Here is a 16,595-nt window from a genome sequence, read left to right as displayed (position 1 = left end):
TGTCAAGCGATAGGCCATGGGCATGTGAAGAAGGTGAAAAATGGTGGTCATATCTGTTATAAATATATCTTATCGCTTTGTTTTGCAGAGATTACAATTTGTTAGCGTCACAAGAAGCAAGAATAGGGAGACCAGACTACAGACGCATACTCCAAAACTGTCCTGATCAGTGTCTTCTATGCAGTTAGCTTGCAATACTTAGTAGCATCCTTTAATGTACGTTTTAAATATGCTAATTTGAAAAGTGCCTTTGAGTGGATGCAGTTTATGTGTTTCTGCCATTTCATGTTATAAGCAAAAGTTACTCCGAGATACTTGAATTCGTCTACATGTGCAATTTTAGTCTCGCCGAAACCATAATTAAAGAGCAAAGGTGTTTTCTTATTCCTGAAGGTCATCGAGACTGTCTTCATTAGGTCAGGTGCTAGTTGGGAAGTATCGCTCCAAGCACAGAACTTAGAAAACACTTCATTTAATAGTGACTGGTTATTTGCATTCGAGACTTCGGAATACAATACACAATCATCTGCGTATAATCGCAGTTTAATTGGAGAGTTTTCAGTGACCTTCACGGCGTCATTGATATAGATTATAAATAAGAGCGGGCCTAACACAGATTCTTGGGGCACACCAGATGTATTGGACTTAATTTTATTAAATGAAACGTACTGGCTTCTGTGATGCAAGTAATCAGCAATCCAAGTAAGTAGTTGGTCATTTTTAGTAACCTCACGAAGCTTTAGAAGCACTTTTCTATGACAGCAAGAGTCGAAAGCTATAGCATAGTCTATAAATATAGCATCCAGATGGCCTCGGCTATTTAGTACCGTAGCAATATCATGCGAAAACTCAATAAGTTGTGTTATTGTCGAGAAACCGGGCCGAAAACCATGTTGACACGATGAGATAACGTTGTTCTTTGTTAAGTCATTAACAATGTGTTTGTGGATAATGTGTTCAAATAACTTACAATTAGTACATAACAAGGAAATTGGCTTGTAGTTAGAAATGATTTGCTTTTTACCAGGTTTAAGACTGGGACCACGTTAGCGGTTTTCGAAATGCTCGGAACAGTAGATGCCAGAATAGATTTCCTGAAGATAATTGTAAGGTAACGTGCGTTGCACTCAGAATATCGCTTAAGAAAACTGTTTGGAATCTGGTCTGGACCACAGCTTTTAGTTGTGTTGATGTTGAGTAAAATATTAAGCACACCTTCGACAGTTATGGTAATATCGGGAAGCGCTCTGAGGGCAAGAGGGTTGAAAGGTGGATTAAGACCATCGTCGGTGACAAAAACGAATTCAAAGAAATTATTGAAAGCCTCTGAGATGCTGGAAGGCTCGGTAGAGGGGATACCGTTGATAATAAATGACAAAGAACTAGAATCATTAAGATTGATGGTTTTCCAAAACCTCGAAGGATTTTCTTTGACAACAGTCGCTAGGGTCACATTGTAGTAAAAGCGTTTCGCCTCGTACATTTTGGCTTTTTAGTGTCGTCTTCCACGTACTTAGTAGACTGACAAAAGCATGGCCTTTCTGACGACGCTTACGAGCTCGTTTGATTCTGCGCAACAGGTGAATAATTTCGCGATTGTACCATGAATGACGCCGATTGCGATTTATACATTTCTTAAAAACATGACTAGAGATACAGCTGCGCACAATACCGTAAAACATGCTCACTAAAGAATCAAAGTCGCACTGGGCACTGCAAAACAAAACAAATTTCGTACGCAGAAGCAACCACATTTACAATGGATGCATCCCCTGCTTTGACGAAGTCTGGTACGCATTTAAACACTGGCTTTCTAGCTTAGCACGTAACATTCACACTCACGATCACTGCCTTCTGATCAGACAAGCCTGCAACAGTGCAGTTGAAGGTGTCCAGTTGTCCAGTTGAAGGTGCGCAGTTGAAGATGCGCAGTGAAGGTGTGCAGTTGAAGGTGTTGAAGCAATGTTGTCCATTCTGTACAAGTTCGTGGTTTACAAAAACAAGGTCTACGATAGCATTCTCGCGTGTTGGACAATCAACAAGTTGGGTCAGATCAAATGACAAAGAAATGTCGATAACCGGCTCACAAAACTGTTTATCGCGACCAGTTGGCTTGAGCAATTGCCAGTCGATATGTGGAAGATTGAAGTCACCTGTAACTACCAATTTCCCATTGTGTAGCCTCTGCTGTGCAATATAGTTTCTGAAAAGGCAAAAAAATATCACCAGGGGCATCAGGGGGACGATAAATTGCACCCATTGCAATAACCAGAGATCGAATCTTTCCTTACACCAAAGTGACTCGGTATCAGGAAGATCAGGTAGTACGAAGAAATCAATGCCTTTCTAAATAAAAATCGCTACGCCACACCCTCGGCTACCGACTCTGTCCTTTCTTAGCACAGCATAACCTGGGGGCGAAAATTCACTGTCCGTTATTGCATCGTGCAAGCAAGTTTCCGTAACGCATATTAAAGTCCGATTATGCGATTCAACGAGACAGTTAAAATCGACGCCCTTGTTGACCAGGCTTCGCGCATTTACATTCAAGACTGTTAGCTGATTTTCAGGAGACAGTCAGTCAGTGCGTCGAGAAGCTGGTGCTTTGAAAATACACTGTTTCAATTCGTCCTACTTGTACCGAGCGTTATCAATGATCAGGGTATCGAAACGCCGCTGAACTGACTTTGCGCTTTTAACACGAAAGTGTTTTATGCCGGGGTCCACCAAGACTTCACTGACGTATTTCCGTCACGGAAATACGTCAGCTTACAATGTACACGAACATAATACAAAGAAAGAAACCAGAAGAAAAAGTTCCACAAACATGCAAAATCTGGAAATCGAACCCACGACCTCTCGGTCCGCGACGATAGATCGCCGAGCGTTTAACCCATTGCGCCACAAACGCATTTGCAGAGAGCTACAAAGACGCGCCTTATATATCTAACACTCCTCCGTGTACCCGCGCTCTTGCTCGGGGCGGTGCCGCCGCCTACGAGCAGAAAAGAGAAGTACTGCATTATGACACTAACGCGCACCGACAGTGAACGCTTCGGTGGTCTCAGCACTACGCGCCTCGATGCCAGCATTCGAAGGGACGCTGGCATCAAGAAGCACTACCAACGCCAGGTGGCGTTCACCGTACTCAGCACAGCGGAGCGTGGCCTCCGCAATTAGCTCTGAAAATGTTTCTGAAGTTGATCGCGGAGGCTGCAATTACGACGCGCTGTACGCGCTGATTTGACTCGGTGACGATTCAGTTACGTGCTTTGTCTTGCGCGTTGTATTAGTGTGTCAGTTACGTGCTTCGTCTTTCGCGTTGTGCTAGCGTGTGCAGCGTAGTGCAGCTTCCATATGCACGACGGTTGCTCATGGTCATCGACGTTGGTAGTCGTGATGGAGGAGACGTGCCACCAGGCGTCAGCGTGGGTGCATCAACGCCTAAGGGCGCTTTAGCCACAAAACACCAATAGACATTATATATCAATGTGCAATAAACATTACACTACTTCTGTGAAGACACGTTTCACTTTCGTGTTCTATACCGATTCCTATATAAGAGGGATCAACCACATTTTTTTTCTTAAATCAGACGAGTTCTGCCATACATTTCAGCGCAGCTGGCGGACATGCGCCGAGAAATCCTCATTAATAAATGTATGAGTGGTCTGGAGTTTCCGTGATTTTTTCAATGTTTCAATTTTAGTCCTGTAATCGAGTAGCTTTGTTATCACCGGTCGTTCTTTGTCCTGCCTACGAGAACCGAGTCTGTGGCAGCTGCTCTATAACATCGCAATGAACGCCTAGCTTGGTTTACAGAAGGTCGGTGATAGAGGCTACAAGGTTTTCCGGGGTATCACGCGACAACTCGGGCAAGCCATGAATTACCAAGTTATTTCTTCGCGACCTGTTTTATAGGTCGTCATTCTTCAAGTCTAATTTTTGTATTGTGCTCTTTAAACTGGTAACGCTCTGCTCGAGATATTGCAGGTGCTGGAGAGCGTCGTTATTGCTGGAAGCAAGCGACTCGAGTTTGGTCAAACGATCATCGAATCAGGATTTCTTATCAGTTAGGGCAGCTATGTCTTGACCGATTCGAGCCTGTCCCGCCAGCAATTCCATTAACATTGTCTTAGTATTCGGGCCGGGGTTCAACTCAATGTCTCCCGAAAGAAACAATAATTTTCTTAGGGAGTGCAACACACATGACGGCATAGGAGAGAAAGCGTACAGGCTCCGGGAACAATAAGAGACAACGATCATCACTTTTGTAGCATTTGTAATTAAAAACATTGCCTACCTGCAAGACGAAAAAGACGTATCTACAGCAATGATTCGCCATGCCGCTGCCGGAGCCACTGCAGGGCAGAGCGCTTGTGCAGGTCCTTTTGAAGTGCGGCAGCACAGTCGATGTCCCAGTAGAGTCAGGTAGTGCGCGGAAGTGCCATCTTGACGAGGACGGAAGACCAAGAAATACTGCTGACCTGCACTCGTAATGTATCGGTGCAGCACACGTGTCCTTGAATACGCAAGAAGCACCATCCACATCAGATGATGAACTGCGCAGGTGCCAAACTGGTGTGACATCTCCCTCGACGTCGCAACCATCCAAGAAAGCGGCAACCTGCAAGACGAAAAAGATGTGACTACAGCAACCATTCGCCATGCCACTTCCGGACCCACTGAAGAGCAGAGCGCTTGTACAGGTCCTTTTGAAGTGCGGCAGCCAGTCGATGTCCCAGTAGAGTCAGGTAGTGCGCGGAAGTGCCATCTTGACGAGGACGGAAGACCAAGAAATACTGCTGACATGCACTCGTAATGTATCGGTGCAGCACACGTGTCCTTGAATACGCAAGAAGCACCATCCACATCAGATGATGAACTGCGCAGGTGCCAAACTGGTGTGACATCTCCCTCGACGTCGCAACCATCCAAGAAAGCGGCAACCTGCAAGACGAAAAAGATGTGACTACAGCAACCATTCGCCATGCCACTTCCGGACCCACTGAAGAGCAGAGCGCTTGTACAGTTCCTTTTGAAGTGCGGCAGCACAGTCGATGTCCCAGTAGAGTCAGGTAGTGCGCGGAAGTGCCATCTTGACGAGGACGGAAGACCAAGAAATACTGCTGACATGCACTCGTAATGTATCGGTGCAGCACACGTGTCCTTGAATACGCAAGAAGCACCATCCACATCAGATGATGAACTGCGCAGGTGCCAAACTGGTGTGACATCTCCCTCGACGTCGCAACCATCCAAGAAAGCGGCAATCTGCAAGACGAAAAAGATGTGACTACAGCAACCATTCGCCATGTTTTGCCGGCCCCACTGAAGAGCAGAGCGCTTGTACAGGTCCTTTTGAAGTGCGGCAGCCCAGTCGATGTCCCAGTAGAGTCAGGTAGTGCGCGGAAGTGCCATCTTGACGAGGACGGAAGACCAAGAAATACTGCTGACATGCACTCGTAATGTATCGGTGCAGCACACGTGTCCTTGAATACGCAAGAAGCACCATCCACATCAGATGATGAACTGCGCAGGTGCCAAACTGGTGTGACATCTCCCTCGACGTCGCAACCATCCAAGAAAGCGGCAACCTGCAAGACGAAAAAGATGTGACTACAGCAACCATTCGCCATGCCACTTCCGGACCCACTGAAGAGCAGAGCGCTTGTACAGGTCCTTTTGAAGTGCGGCAGCCAGTCGATGTCCCAGTAGAGTCAGGTAGTGCGCGGAAGTGCCATCTTGACGAGGACGGAAGACCAAGAAATACTGCTGACATGCACTCGTAATGTATCGGTGCAGCACACGTGTCCTTGAATACGCAAGAAGCACCATCCACATCAGATGATGAACTGCGCAGGTGCCAAACTGGTGTGACATCTCCCTCGACGTCCCAACCATCCAAGAAAGCGGCAACCTGCAAGACGAAAAAGATGTGACTACAGCAACCATTCGCCATGCCACTTCCGGACCCACTGAAGAGCAGAGCGCTTGTACAGTTCCTTTTGAAGTGCGGCAGCACAGTCGATGTCCCAGTAGAGTCAGGTAGTGCGCGGAAGTGCCATCTTGACGAGGACGGAAGACCAAGAAATACTGCTGACATGCACTCGTAATGTATCGGTTCAGCACACGTGTCCTTGAATACGCAAGAAGCACCATCCACATCAGATGATGAACTGCGCAGGTGCCAAACTGGTGTGACATCTCCCTCGACGTCGCAACCATCCAAGAAAGCGGCAACCTGCAAGACGAAAAAGATGTGACTACAGCAACCATTCGCCATGCCACTTCCGGACCCACTGAAGAGCAGAGCGCTTGTACAGGTCCTTTTGAAGTGCGGCAGCACAGTCGATGTCCCAGTAGAGTCAGGTAGTGCGCGGAAGTGCCATCTTGACGAGGACGGAAGACCAAGAAATACTGCTGACATGCACTCGTAATGTATCGGTGCAGCACACGTGTCCTTGAATACGCAAGAAGCACCATCCACATCAGATGATGAACTGCGCAGGTGCCAAACTGGTGTGACATCTCCCTAGACGTCCCAACCATCCAAGAAAGCGGCAACCTGCAAGACGAAAAAGATGTGACTACAGCAACCATTCGCCATGCCACTTCCGGACCCACTGAAGAGCAGAGCGCTTGTACAGGTCCTTTTGAAGTGCGGCAGCCAGTCGATGTCCCAGTAGAGTCAGGTAGTGCGCGGAAGTGCCATCTTGACGAGGACGGAAGACCAAGAAATACTGCTGACATGCACTCGTAATGTATCGGTGCAGCACACGTGTCCTTGAATACGCAAGAAGCACCATCCACATCAGATGATGAACTGCGCAGGTGCCAAACTGGTGTGACATCTCCCTCGACGTCGCAACCATCCAAGAAAGCGGCAACCTGCAAGACGAAAAAGATGTGACTACAGCAACCATTCGCCATGCCACTTCCGGACCCACTGAAGAGCAGAGCGCTTGTACAGTTCCTTTTGAAGTGCGGCAGCACAGTCGATGTCCCAGTAGAGTCAGGTAGTGCGCGGAAGTGCCATCTTGACGAGGACGGAAGAGCAAGAAATACTGCTGACATGCACTCGTAATGTATCGGTGCAGCACACGTGTCCTTGAATACGCAAGAAGCACCATCCACATCAGATGATGAACTGCGCAGGTGCCAAACTGGTGTGATATCTCCCTCGACGTCGCAACCATCCAAGAAAGCGGCAACCTGCAAGACGAAAAAGATGTGACTACAGCAACCATTCGCCATGCCACTTCCGGACCCACTGAAGAGCAGAGCGCTTGTACAGGTCCTTTTGAAGTGCGGCAGCACAGTCGATGTCCCAGTAGAGTCAGGTAGTGCGCGGAAGTGCCATCTTGACGAGGACGGAAGACCAAGAAATACTGCTGACATGCACTCGTAATGTATCGGTGCAGCACACGTGTCCTTGAATACGCAAGAAGCACCATCCACATCAGATGATGAACTGCGCAGGTGCCAAACTGGTGTGACATCTCCCTCGACGTCGCAACCATCCAAGAAAGCGGCAATCTGCAAGCCGAAAAAGATGTGACTACAGCAACCATTCGCCATGCCACTTCCGGACCCACTGAAGAGCAGAGCGCTTGTACAGTTCCTTTTGAAGTGCGGCAGCACAGTCGATGTCCCAGTAGAGTCAGGTAGTGCGCGGAAGTGCCATCTTGACGAGGACGGAAGAGCAAGAAATACTGCTGACATGCACTCGTAATGTATCGGTGCAGCACACGTGTCCTTGAATACGCAAGAAGCACCATCCACATCAGATGATGAACTGCGCAGGTGCCAAACTGGTGTGATATCTCCCTCGACGTCGCAACCATCCAAGAAAGCGGCAACCTGCAAGACGAAAAAGATGTGACTACAGCAACCATTCGCCATGCCGCTGCCGGACCCACTGAAGAGCAGAGCGCTTGTACAGTTCCTTTTGAAGTGCGGCAGCACAGTCGATGTCCCAGTAGAGTCAGGTAGTGCGCGGAAGTGCCATCTTGACGAGGACGGAAGACCAAGAAATACTGCTGACATGCACTCGTAATGTATCGGTGCAGCACACGTGTCCTTGAATACGCAAGAAGCACCATCCACATCAGATGATGAACTGCGCAGGTGCCAAACTGGTGTGACATCTCCCTCGACGTCGCAACCATCCAAGAAAGCGGCAACCTGCAAGACGAAAAAGATGTGACTACAGCAACCATTCGCCATGCCACTTCCGGACCCACTGAAGAGCAGAGCGCTTGTACAGTTCCTTTTGAAGTGCGGCAGCACAGTCGATGTCCCAGTAGAGTCAGGTAGTGCGCGGAAGTGCCATCTTGACGAGGACGGAAGACCAAGAAATACTGCTGACATGCACTCGTAATGTATCGGTGCAGCACACGTGTCCTTGAATACGCAAGAAGCACCATCCACATCAGATGATGAACTGCGCAGGTGCCAAACTGGTGTGACATCTCCCTCGACGTCGCAACCATCCAAGAAAGCGGCAACCTGCAAGACGAAAAAGATGTGACTACAGCAACCATTCGCCATGCCGCTGCCGGACCCACTGAAGAGCAGAGCGCTTGTACAGGTCCTTTTGAAGTGCGGCAGCACAGTCGATGTCCCAGTAGAGTCAGGTAGTGCGCGGAAGTGCCATCTTGACGAGGACGGAAGACCAAGAAATACTGCTGACATGCACTCGTAATGTATCGGTGCAGCACACGTGTCCTTGAATACGCAAGAAGCACCATCCACATCAGATGATGAACTGCGCAGGTGCCAAACTGGTGTGACATCTCCCTCGACGTCGCAACCATCCAAGAAAGCGGCAACCTGCAAGACGAAAAAGATGTGACTACAGCAACCATTCGCCATGCCACTTCCGGACCCACTGAAGAGCAGAGCGCTTGTACAGTTCCTTTTGAAGTGCGGCAGCACAGTCGATGTCCCAGTAGAGTCAGGTAGTGCGCGGAAGTGCCATCTTGACGAGGACGGAAGACCAAGAAATACTGCTGACATGCACTCGTAATGTATCGGTGCAGCACACGTGTCCCTTGAATACGCAAGAAGCACCATCCACATCAGATGATGAACTGCGCAGGTGCCAAACTGGTGTGACATCTCCCTCGACGTCGCAACCATCCAAGAAAGCGGCAACCTGCAAGACGAAAAAGATGTGACTACAGCAACCATTCGCCATGCCGCTGCCGGACCCACTGAAGAGCAGAGCGCTTGTACAGGTCCTTTTGAAGTGCGGCAGCACAGTCGATGTCCCAGTAGAGTCAGGTAGTGCGCGGAAGTGCCATCTTGACGAGGACGGAAGAGCAAGAAATACTGCTGACATGCACTCGTAATGTATCGGTGCAGCACACCTGCCCTTGAATACGCAAGAAGCGCCATCCACATCAGATGATGAACTGCGCAGGTGCCAAACTGGTGTGACATCTCCCTCGACGTCGCAACCATCCAAGAAAGCGGCAACCTGCAAGACGAAAAAGATGTGACTACAGCAACCATTCGCCATGCCGCTGCCGGACCCACTGAAGAGCAGAGCGCTTGTACAGGTCCTTTTGAAGTGCGGCAGCACAGTCGATGTCCCAGTAGAGTCAGGTAGTGCGCGGAAGTGCCATCTTGACGAGGACGGAAGACCAAGAAATACTGCTGACATGCACTCGTAATGTATCGGTGCAGCACACCTGCCCTTGAATACGCAAGAAGCGCCATCCAAATCAGATGATGAACTGCGCAGGTGCCAAACTGGTGTGACATCTCCCTCGACGTCGCAACCATCCAAGAAAGCGGCAACCTGCAAGACGAAAAAGATGTGACTACAGCAACCATTCGCCATGCCGCTGCCGGACCCACTGAAGAGCAGAGCGCTTGTACAGGTCCTTTTGAAGTGCGGCAGCCCAGTCGATGTCCCAGTAGAGTCAGGTAGTGCGCGGAAGTGCCATCTTGACGAGGACGGAAGAGCAAGAAATACTGCTGACATGCACTCGTAATGTATCGGTGCAGCACACCTGCCCTTGAATACGCAAGAAGCGCCATCCACATCAGATGATGAACTGCGCAGGTGCCAAACTGGTGTGACATCTCCCTCGACGTCGCAACCATCCAAGAAAGCGGCAATCTGCAAGACGAAAAAGATGTAACTACAGCAACCATTCGCCATGCCGCTGCCGGACCCACTGAAGAGCAGAGCGCTTGTACAGGTCCTTTTGAAGTGCGGCAGCCCAGTCGATGTCCCAGTAGAGTCAGGTAGTGCGCGGAAGTGCCATCTTGACGAGGACGGAAGAGCAAGAAATACTGCTGACATGCACTCGTAATGTATCGGTGCAGCACACCTGCCCTTGAATACGCAAGAAGCACCATCCACATCAGATGATGAACTGCACTGGTGCCAAACTGGTGCGACATCTCACTCGACGTCGCAGCCATCCAAGAAAGCGGCAATCTGCAAGACGAAAAAGATGTAACTACAGCAACCATTCGCCATGCCGCTGCCGGACCCACTGAAGAGCAGAGCGCTTGTACAGGTCCTTTTGAAGTGCGGCAGCCCAGTCGATGTCCCAGTAGAGTCAGGTAGTGCGCGGAAGTGCCATCTTGACGAGGACGGAAGACCGAGAAATACTGCTGACATGCACTCGTAGTGTATCGGTGCAGCACACGTGTCCTTGAATACGCAAGAAGCACCATCCACATCAGATGATGAACTGCGCTGGTGCCAAACTGGTGCGACATCTCCCTCGACTTCGCAGCCATCCAAGAAAGCGGCAATCTACAAGACGAAAAAGATGTAACTACAGCAACCATTCGCCATGCCGCTGCCAGACCCACATATATGGGAACTTTGATGATTTCATGGTTCAATGAACATCAAAATGATCGCAGCGTTAGCAAATGTGTGAGGTATCAATTGGCACCAATGCCGGTTTTACATAAGCGATCTCAATGTTCCTTAAATTAAATAAATCTTGACGATTTGGCACCTTGCAGATTTTACGTCGAACGTAATAAAAAAAAAAACGGCAAACGAGTAAACAGTTTTTTTCATAAATATCACATTCATTTGTTTCAAGCCTTCGCATAATTTTAGGAACTTGCTAGTATTCTGGTTAACAAGTAAAGTTTACGTTCGGCTTAACTTCCACTTTTGTACACCCAGAAAATAATTGCCGTTGATAAGATGTGAAGCTTCAAGAAACTTGCAAGCAGGAGGTGCTGGTGTATTTTCGTGGCCTTTAAAAACCTACAAGACACAATGCTGCTTAAGAACACTGGATTAGCACTTTGCATTACAGCTTCTTTCCGTGCTTTCATTGTCACGAATGCGAACATGTAGTGTAGATAGATTACTTATAATACATGGCTAAAAAATAAAATTCCTGAATAATTAAAATGTTCCAGAAGGGCGACGAAATGAAAAACCTCTAAAGACTTCGTATCACTGCTTCAACTCCTCAAAACTTTGTTCAAGCAATAAGATGAACAAATCACGGAGGAAGTGATGATAGTAATGAGCAAATTTACTTACGCTTAAGAATGGCATTGTAGGAGGACGTTGAAAGCAGACAGACTTGCCAGCAGTTCGTTTTATAAATAGCGGCGCCATTTATTAAAATAAAGACAGGCTTATTGCCATACCAAATTAAATAAAACAGGCGGTAGTGGGGAGGAAAATAGCCGTGTCGTCTGGTTTGTTAAAATGATTAACTGGAAAACTTTCGGAAGCGATATTGATATAGCAATGGTAGCACTAATACGGGCGAGCTCGAAAGACGAAAGGCAGCACTTTTTTCGTGAGGGTATAGAAGTTTGCAGGATACACCACATAGAGTGGCCAAGGAGATAGGCAGCCGCGTGACCTCTGTCTAGGGACTGTCGAGATTGTGCGTAAGCTGCATGCCGATAGAAGGGCGTCACAGGTTTTCGAAAACACATGGTCGATGGCAGGTCAAACTAGTTGAGCGGTGAGATGTCCTAGAGAGAGGTCTTTGTATTGAACCATGTCAGACGCAGAGACAAAGAAGAACCAGAAACTCATGCTGTGGCGAAAGTCATTACCGCTACATTAGTTGTAAATTTTCGCAAAGTCTAACATCCTGATTGATTTCGTTCCATTGGTTGCATAGGCTGGTTAAAACGCACGAGCTTTTGTATTAGGTGAAGGTGCACAGAAAGCTGATGTTTTCCACGTGAAACTGACTTGCCACCAGTACGGCAGACTGCGCCATGGGCCACTACAGGGCTCGGCCATTTCTTCCTTGTCGCGAGAACTTAAAGTTAAGAATAATGTGCACAGTTCAAGACTGATGATGGACATCACCGATACAAAGGCGGGGGGAGTACAACGAAAAATATGAAAAGTCTCAGCCCATGTTAAGGCATGGAAGAGGACGTTGTAGTGCAAAAGCGAACAAATTTCGATTGGGGCACTTGTCCCGTCTCGGTCCAAAAGCGCTGCCCGACGTGTTACAAGTACAGCGGCTCAGATAAATACCAATATGGAAAGCTTTTTTCCCTTTCTATCTTCGTTCTTGCGCGCCTTTCCGCGAGCTTCAGTAGAGTGAATATATAAAAACTAGCTCGTTTGTCTATCCTTCTGTGGCGGCAAACAACAGACCTCGCGCCAATCTTGTTGTACTAAATGATTGTGCATTTTCCCTAGCATATTATATATGCTTCGCCCGTCAAAATATTCCGGCTTTTGTTTCCGAATGATTAGCAGCCAAATGATTACTAGTCCTTTCCTTTGCAGATGACTGCACTTTCATTTTGCTACATATTGCAAAATGCAATAGCTAAGATGTGTTAGTAGAATAACTTCCGAAAACTGCTCAAGATGCATTGCTTTGACCTCAGTTTATAAGATTAGAAATTATATGATTTCAAATTGTTGTATGCTACAGTGCCCTTCACAAACCTTGCTCTGCAGTCCTGCAATTCGTCTGAACGAGGTGCATGTAGAGCCTTCTTTTCAGCCGGAAGTAGGCTTCGCTGTAGAGCCGAGCCCTGTCCGATGCTGCCAGCATGACTTTCATGGCGGTGGCGATCTCACTAGAGCTTTTCAATTTCTGCGGACAGAAAGGAACTGGGGTCAGTTACAGGTAAAAAAAATGTAGCGACAAGTGACCCTCAAAGGGCAGATGTGTCAATACGCCAGTGAATTTCATCGTTGTAGTTACCTGCTCTGTCTGAATCTTTAGTATTAACTGTCCTTCGTTATGTCCTTCGTTCATATTCTTATGAAACGTTCTCTGTCGCAGAAATCAAGAAGCGCGAAACAAGTTATCGATTTAAAAAGACACAGGCCTGCGCGGCAAACACCGCACAGTCGCAGTGTAAGCTGGAGGAGCGGCTCAAGAGTAGCTCCAATTTCGGCCCCACGCACGACTTCGCGGAGAAGTCGCTTCGCTTCAATTTAAGGCGAAAGCCTTTAATGGCTTGTACTCGCGGCGTCCGACCGTCCGTGCATCCATCCGTGCCCAGGAACGGTGCCAGCTGTGGCCTCTCCCCCTCACACTCTCTCAGCAATCACGTAATGGCACAGCGGCGCATAGAAACAGTTGCGCCGCCACAGCTGTGGCCTCTCCCCCTTACACTCTCTCAGCAATTCATTCCACTGGGAGTGTCATGCACAAAAAAAATGATGCAGTTTCGCCCGAAAGGCGAAGCATCGTTTGCGATAGCAAATTAGTTGAGAGCTATTCGGAGTAGGGATAGTAATTTTATCGGCTGCATAAACTTGGACACATTGGCTTACTAACTGAATTAACAATCGTGGTGTCAGCGCGCACAAGCAAACATGAATAGATCACACTGAATGACTGCAGGCAACGACTGTCAAAACGCTGGCAGCAAGCGCAGGTTCGCGCGGTCTATCGCTTCAACGGAAACTGAGCGGCGAATGCACAGCGCATAGAAAGGTCAGAGCCGTGTGGAGATAAGAGACGGTGCGGGCGACGGGCACCGCCGGGCAAAGGGCAGATGAGAAGTTGTTAGCAGAGGAGAAGCTGACCCCTCCCCCCTCTTCCCGTTTCTTGCTTTCGCGTGAGAGATTGAGTGGCAAGATACGCCTTTGGTGCCGGAGCACAGCGCCGCCCCGCCTCCCTCCCTCCCATACCGCCACGGCCTTTCGCGCGACGGTCGTGTTTGCTTTTCACCATGCGTTCGCTCTCCGTGATAGCGCGCGGGGGAGTTCGCCCTCCGTGATAGCGTGCGTCCCCCGCGCGCTTTCGCTCGCGCATACGGCGCGCGGCGACGATTTTATCGCCCTTGGAATCTATACGGAACCTCACGGCGACGCCGACGACGACGGCAGAAATCCGGTTGAAGTGTCCATATAATTGCTATCGCAATAAAATAAAGACATGGCATAGTCAGTCGAATGGCCACAGGCTTTCGCCGAACACACTTTGGAATTTAAAAGTGTCCTTTAATTTTTCACGAGAACAATCTGAACTCTCCGCCCAGCGTCGATGGCGAGCTGCGGCTTGTACTGATCTCTGCGCAGCGGTCTACTGAGCCCATTGTTGCCTAGTTACAGCCGCGCGCGTAGCTCTATGATTCGCTTCTTCAGCAATGATTCGTACCTTGCGAAGAGGCGCCATAACCTGTACCGAAGAGGTATCGAGAATACGTGGCGCACGTCTCACATCCCTTGAAATGTACATTAACAACGGTACGTTGTTAATGTTGTTGATGATGCTGATGGTTTATTGGCATCTTCGAAACGGGGTGGTGAGAAACAGTCACCTAGCCTGCTTGAGTTAACCAGGTCGAGCTCCATGTAGCATGCAACTGTTACATGCAGCAGCTACATGTCGGGACACATGGTGGAATATTACCGAACTGCAAAGCAAATTTTGTACTTTTCCTAGCTACGCTACGTATCGTGTCAAATGACATGATACGATGCTAATGATGATGACTATCATATAATGACATTTCCTTTAAACGGAACGGTGACAGTCACCTAGCCCGCTTGAATTAATCAGGTATGCCATACATGTTTTTCATTATTTCAATATTTATACATCTCCATAATCTTCTTTTCTTCCTCAAGAGTTCTCTATCTACCTTGAAACGCTACCTATGCAACTGCTACACGGCAACCACCTGGTACAATAATTTGCTACTGCAGCGTAAAGACGCTACACGGCACGTATCTCACATCGGAAGACAAGTGGGCGGATACGATGTTAATGATGATGATGATGATGATTGATAGACAGCTATCCAGCTTGATTTAATGAGGTTGTGTCCCTAACCATATATTTTTCTAGCATTCTTGTATACAGCTCCTTAAACATCTTTTTAAATGCGAAGCATTTCTTGCCGGCGGCTTTGTCCGTCCCTCCCGCGGCGTCCCACACCCCCACAGCGCATACGCGTCCCCTCCCCTCTCTCTCCTCTCCTACGCGCCCCCTTTCTCTCCTCTAGGAATATTCTACAGAGCGGCGCCCGCGTCCCACACACCCCAGCGCATGCGCGTCCCCTCCCCCTCTCTCTCCTCTCCTACGCTCCCCCATTCCCTCTAGGAATCCGGAGCGGCGCGGCCGACAGGTGGTGCGACAGCTGCATACTCCGCTGGGGGCGCCACGGTAGTTCCGCGGTAAGAAAATGACGGAGCGCGCGCGCGTCATTAGAGAGTTAGTTTAGCGCTTTTACGCTCCGCTTAGCTGCTGAGCGGAGCGGATGCACGAATGCGCATGCGCCCTCCACTTAGCCGCTAGCGGGCTAGCGGAGCGAGAAACACGGTCCGCTTACAATCTGCCTAAGCGGAGCGCGGAGCGTTGCTGCCGTCTTCCGCTAGCGAGTGTGGTCGATGCACGCGCCCTCTCTGGCGCGTGCATCGAAGCACCTTGAATCGAAGCACTAGTCGTGCGAGCACGAATAACTTACGTAATACACCTCCAACTGTTTTTTAAGGAAATAAAGTGAACAGCACACCTACCCAAAACGTCGCCAGCGCATTGGCGTCAGAAAGGATTGGATTGGACTCGAAATGCAAACTCGCTGGTTATCACGTGGCGTTCACCAAGTCGACGCTTCATTTTCCACTCGATAAAATGGACCGGTCACGCATCACAAGCACCCGTCTAGATACTTCATGAACAAATAAGTTATATGTAGTTGTCTTACTTTGTATAAGTGACCAAACGGTTTTTTTATTTTGTTTCACTGCGCTGAATTTGGCCAGAGGGCGCTGTAACTACGAAAGGTCCGCTCCGCTACCCTAAACGCACAACTAAAACGTGAAAATCGCCCGCCGCTCCGCTGTGGCTTAGTGGGGCAGCTCGGAGCGGAGCGGACCGTAAAGACGCTCAACTAAAACACTCTATTCTCTCTCCTATGCAGCGCCGCGATGAGCGCTCGGGCCGCTGCCGCGAAACCATCTCCCCGCTGCTCCGCATCCACACACGGTTCCCTTTAGAGGGAGATGGAGTTATTTTTTTCAAACCTTCTCTAACTGCCTTGTACTGTTATCTGCGTTACCTGTGCATCTGCGACATGGCGCTTTACCTGGTGCAATAATCGCGGCTCAATGTACATCACGCGAGGGAGGAAGGCAGGTCGGAAGGGCGCGGTCT

At 48.8% G+C, this 16,595-nt stretch overlaps 1 protein-coding gene across 1 annotated transcript in view; it reads right to left on the bottom strand.

The window, feature by feature from the left end:
- LOC119433674 (prolyl 3-hydroxylase 3-like) overlaps positions 1–16,595 on the bottom strand; it is a 66,202-nt gene that overhangs the window by 22,738 nt on the left and 26,869 nt on the right. The window contains exon 3 of the mRNA XM_037700924.2: positions 12,926–13,076. Within this exon, the coding sequence (XP_037556852.2) occupies positions 12,926–13,076 (151 nt within the window). The remainder of the gene's footprint in view (positions 1–12,925; positions 13,077–16,595) is intronic.

Source organism: Dermacentor silvarum, chromosome 11 (genome assembly GCF_013339745.2).
Source record: "Dermacentor silvarum isolate Dsil-2018 chromosome 11, BIME_Dsil_1.4, whole genome shotgun sequence".
NCBI lineage: Eukaryota > Metazoa > Arthropoda > Arachnida > Ixodida > Ixodidae > Dermacentor > Dermacentor silvarum.
This window is presented reverse-complemented; position numbering and strand designations above follow the sequence as displayed.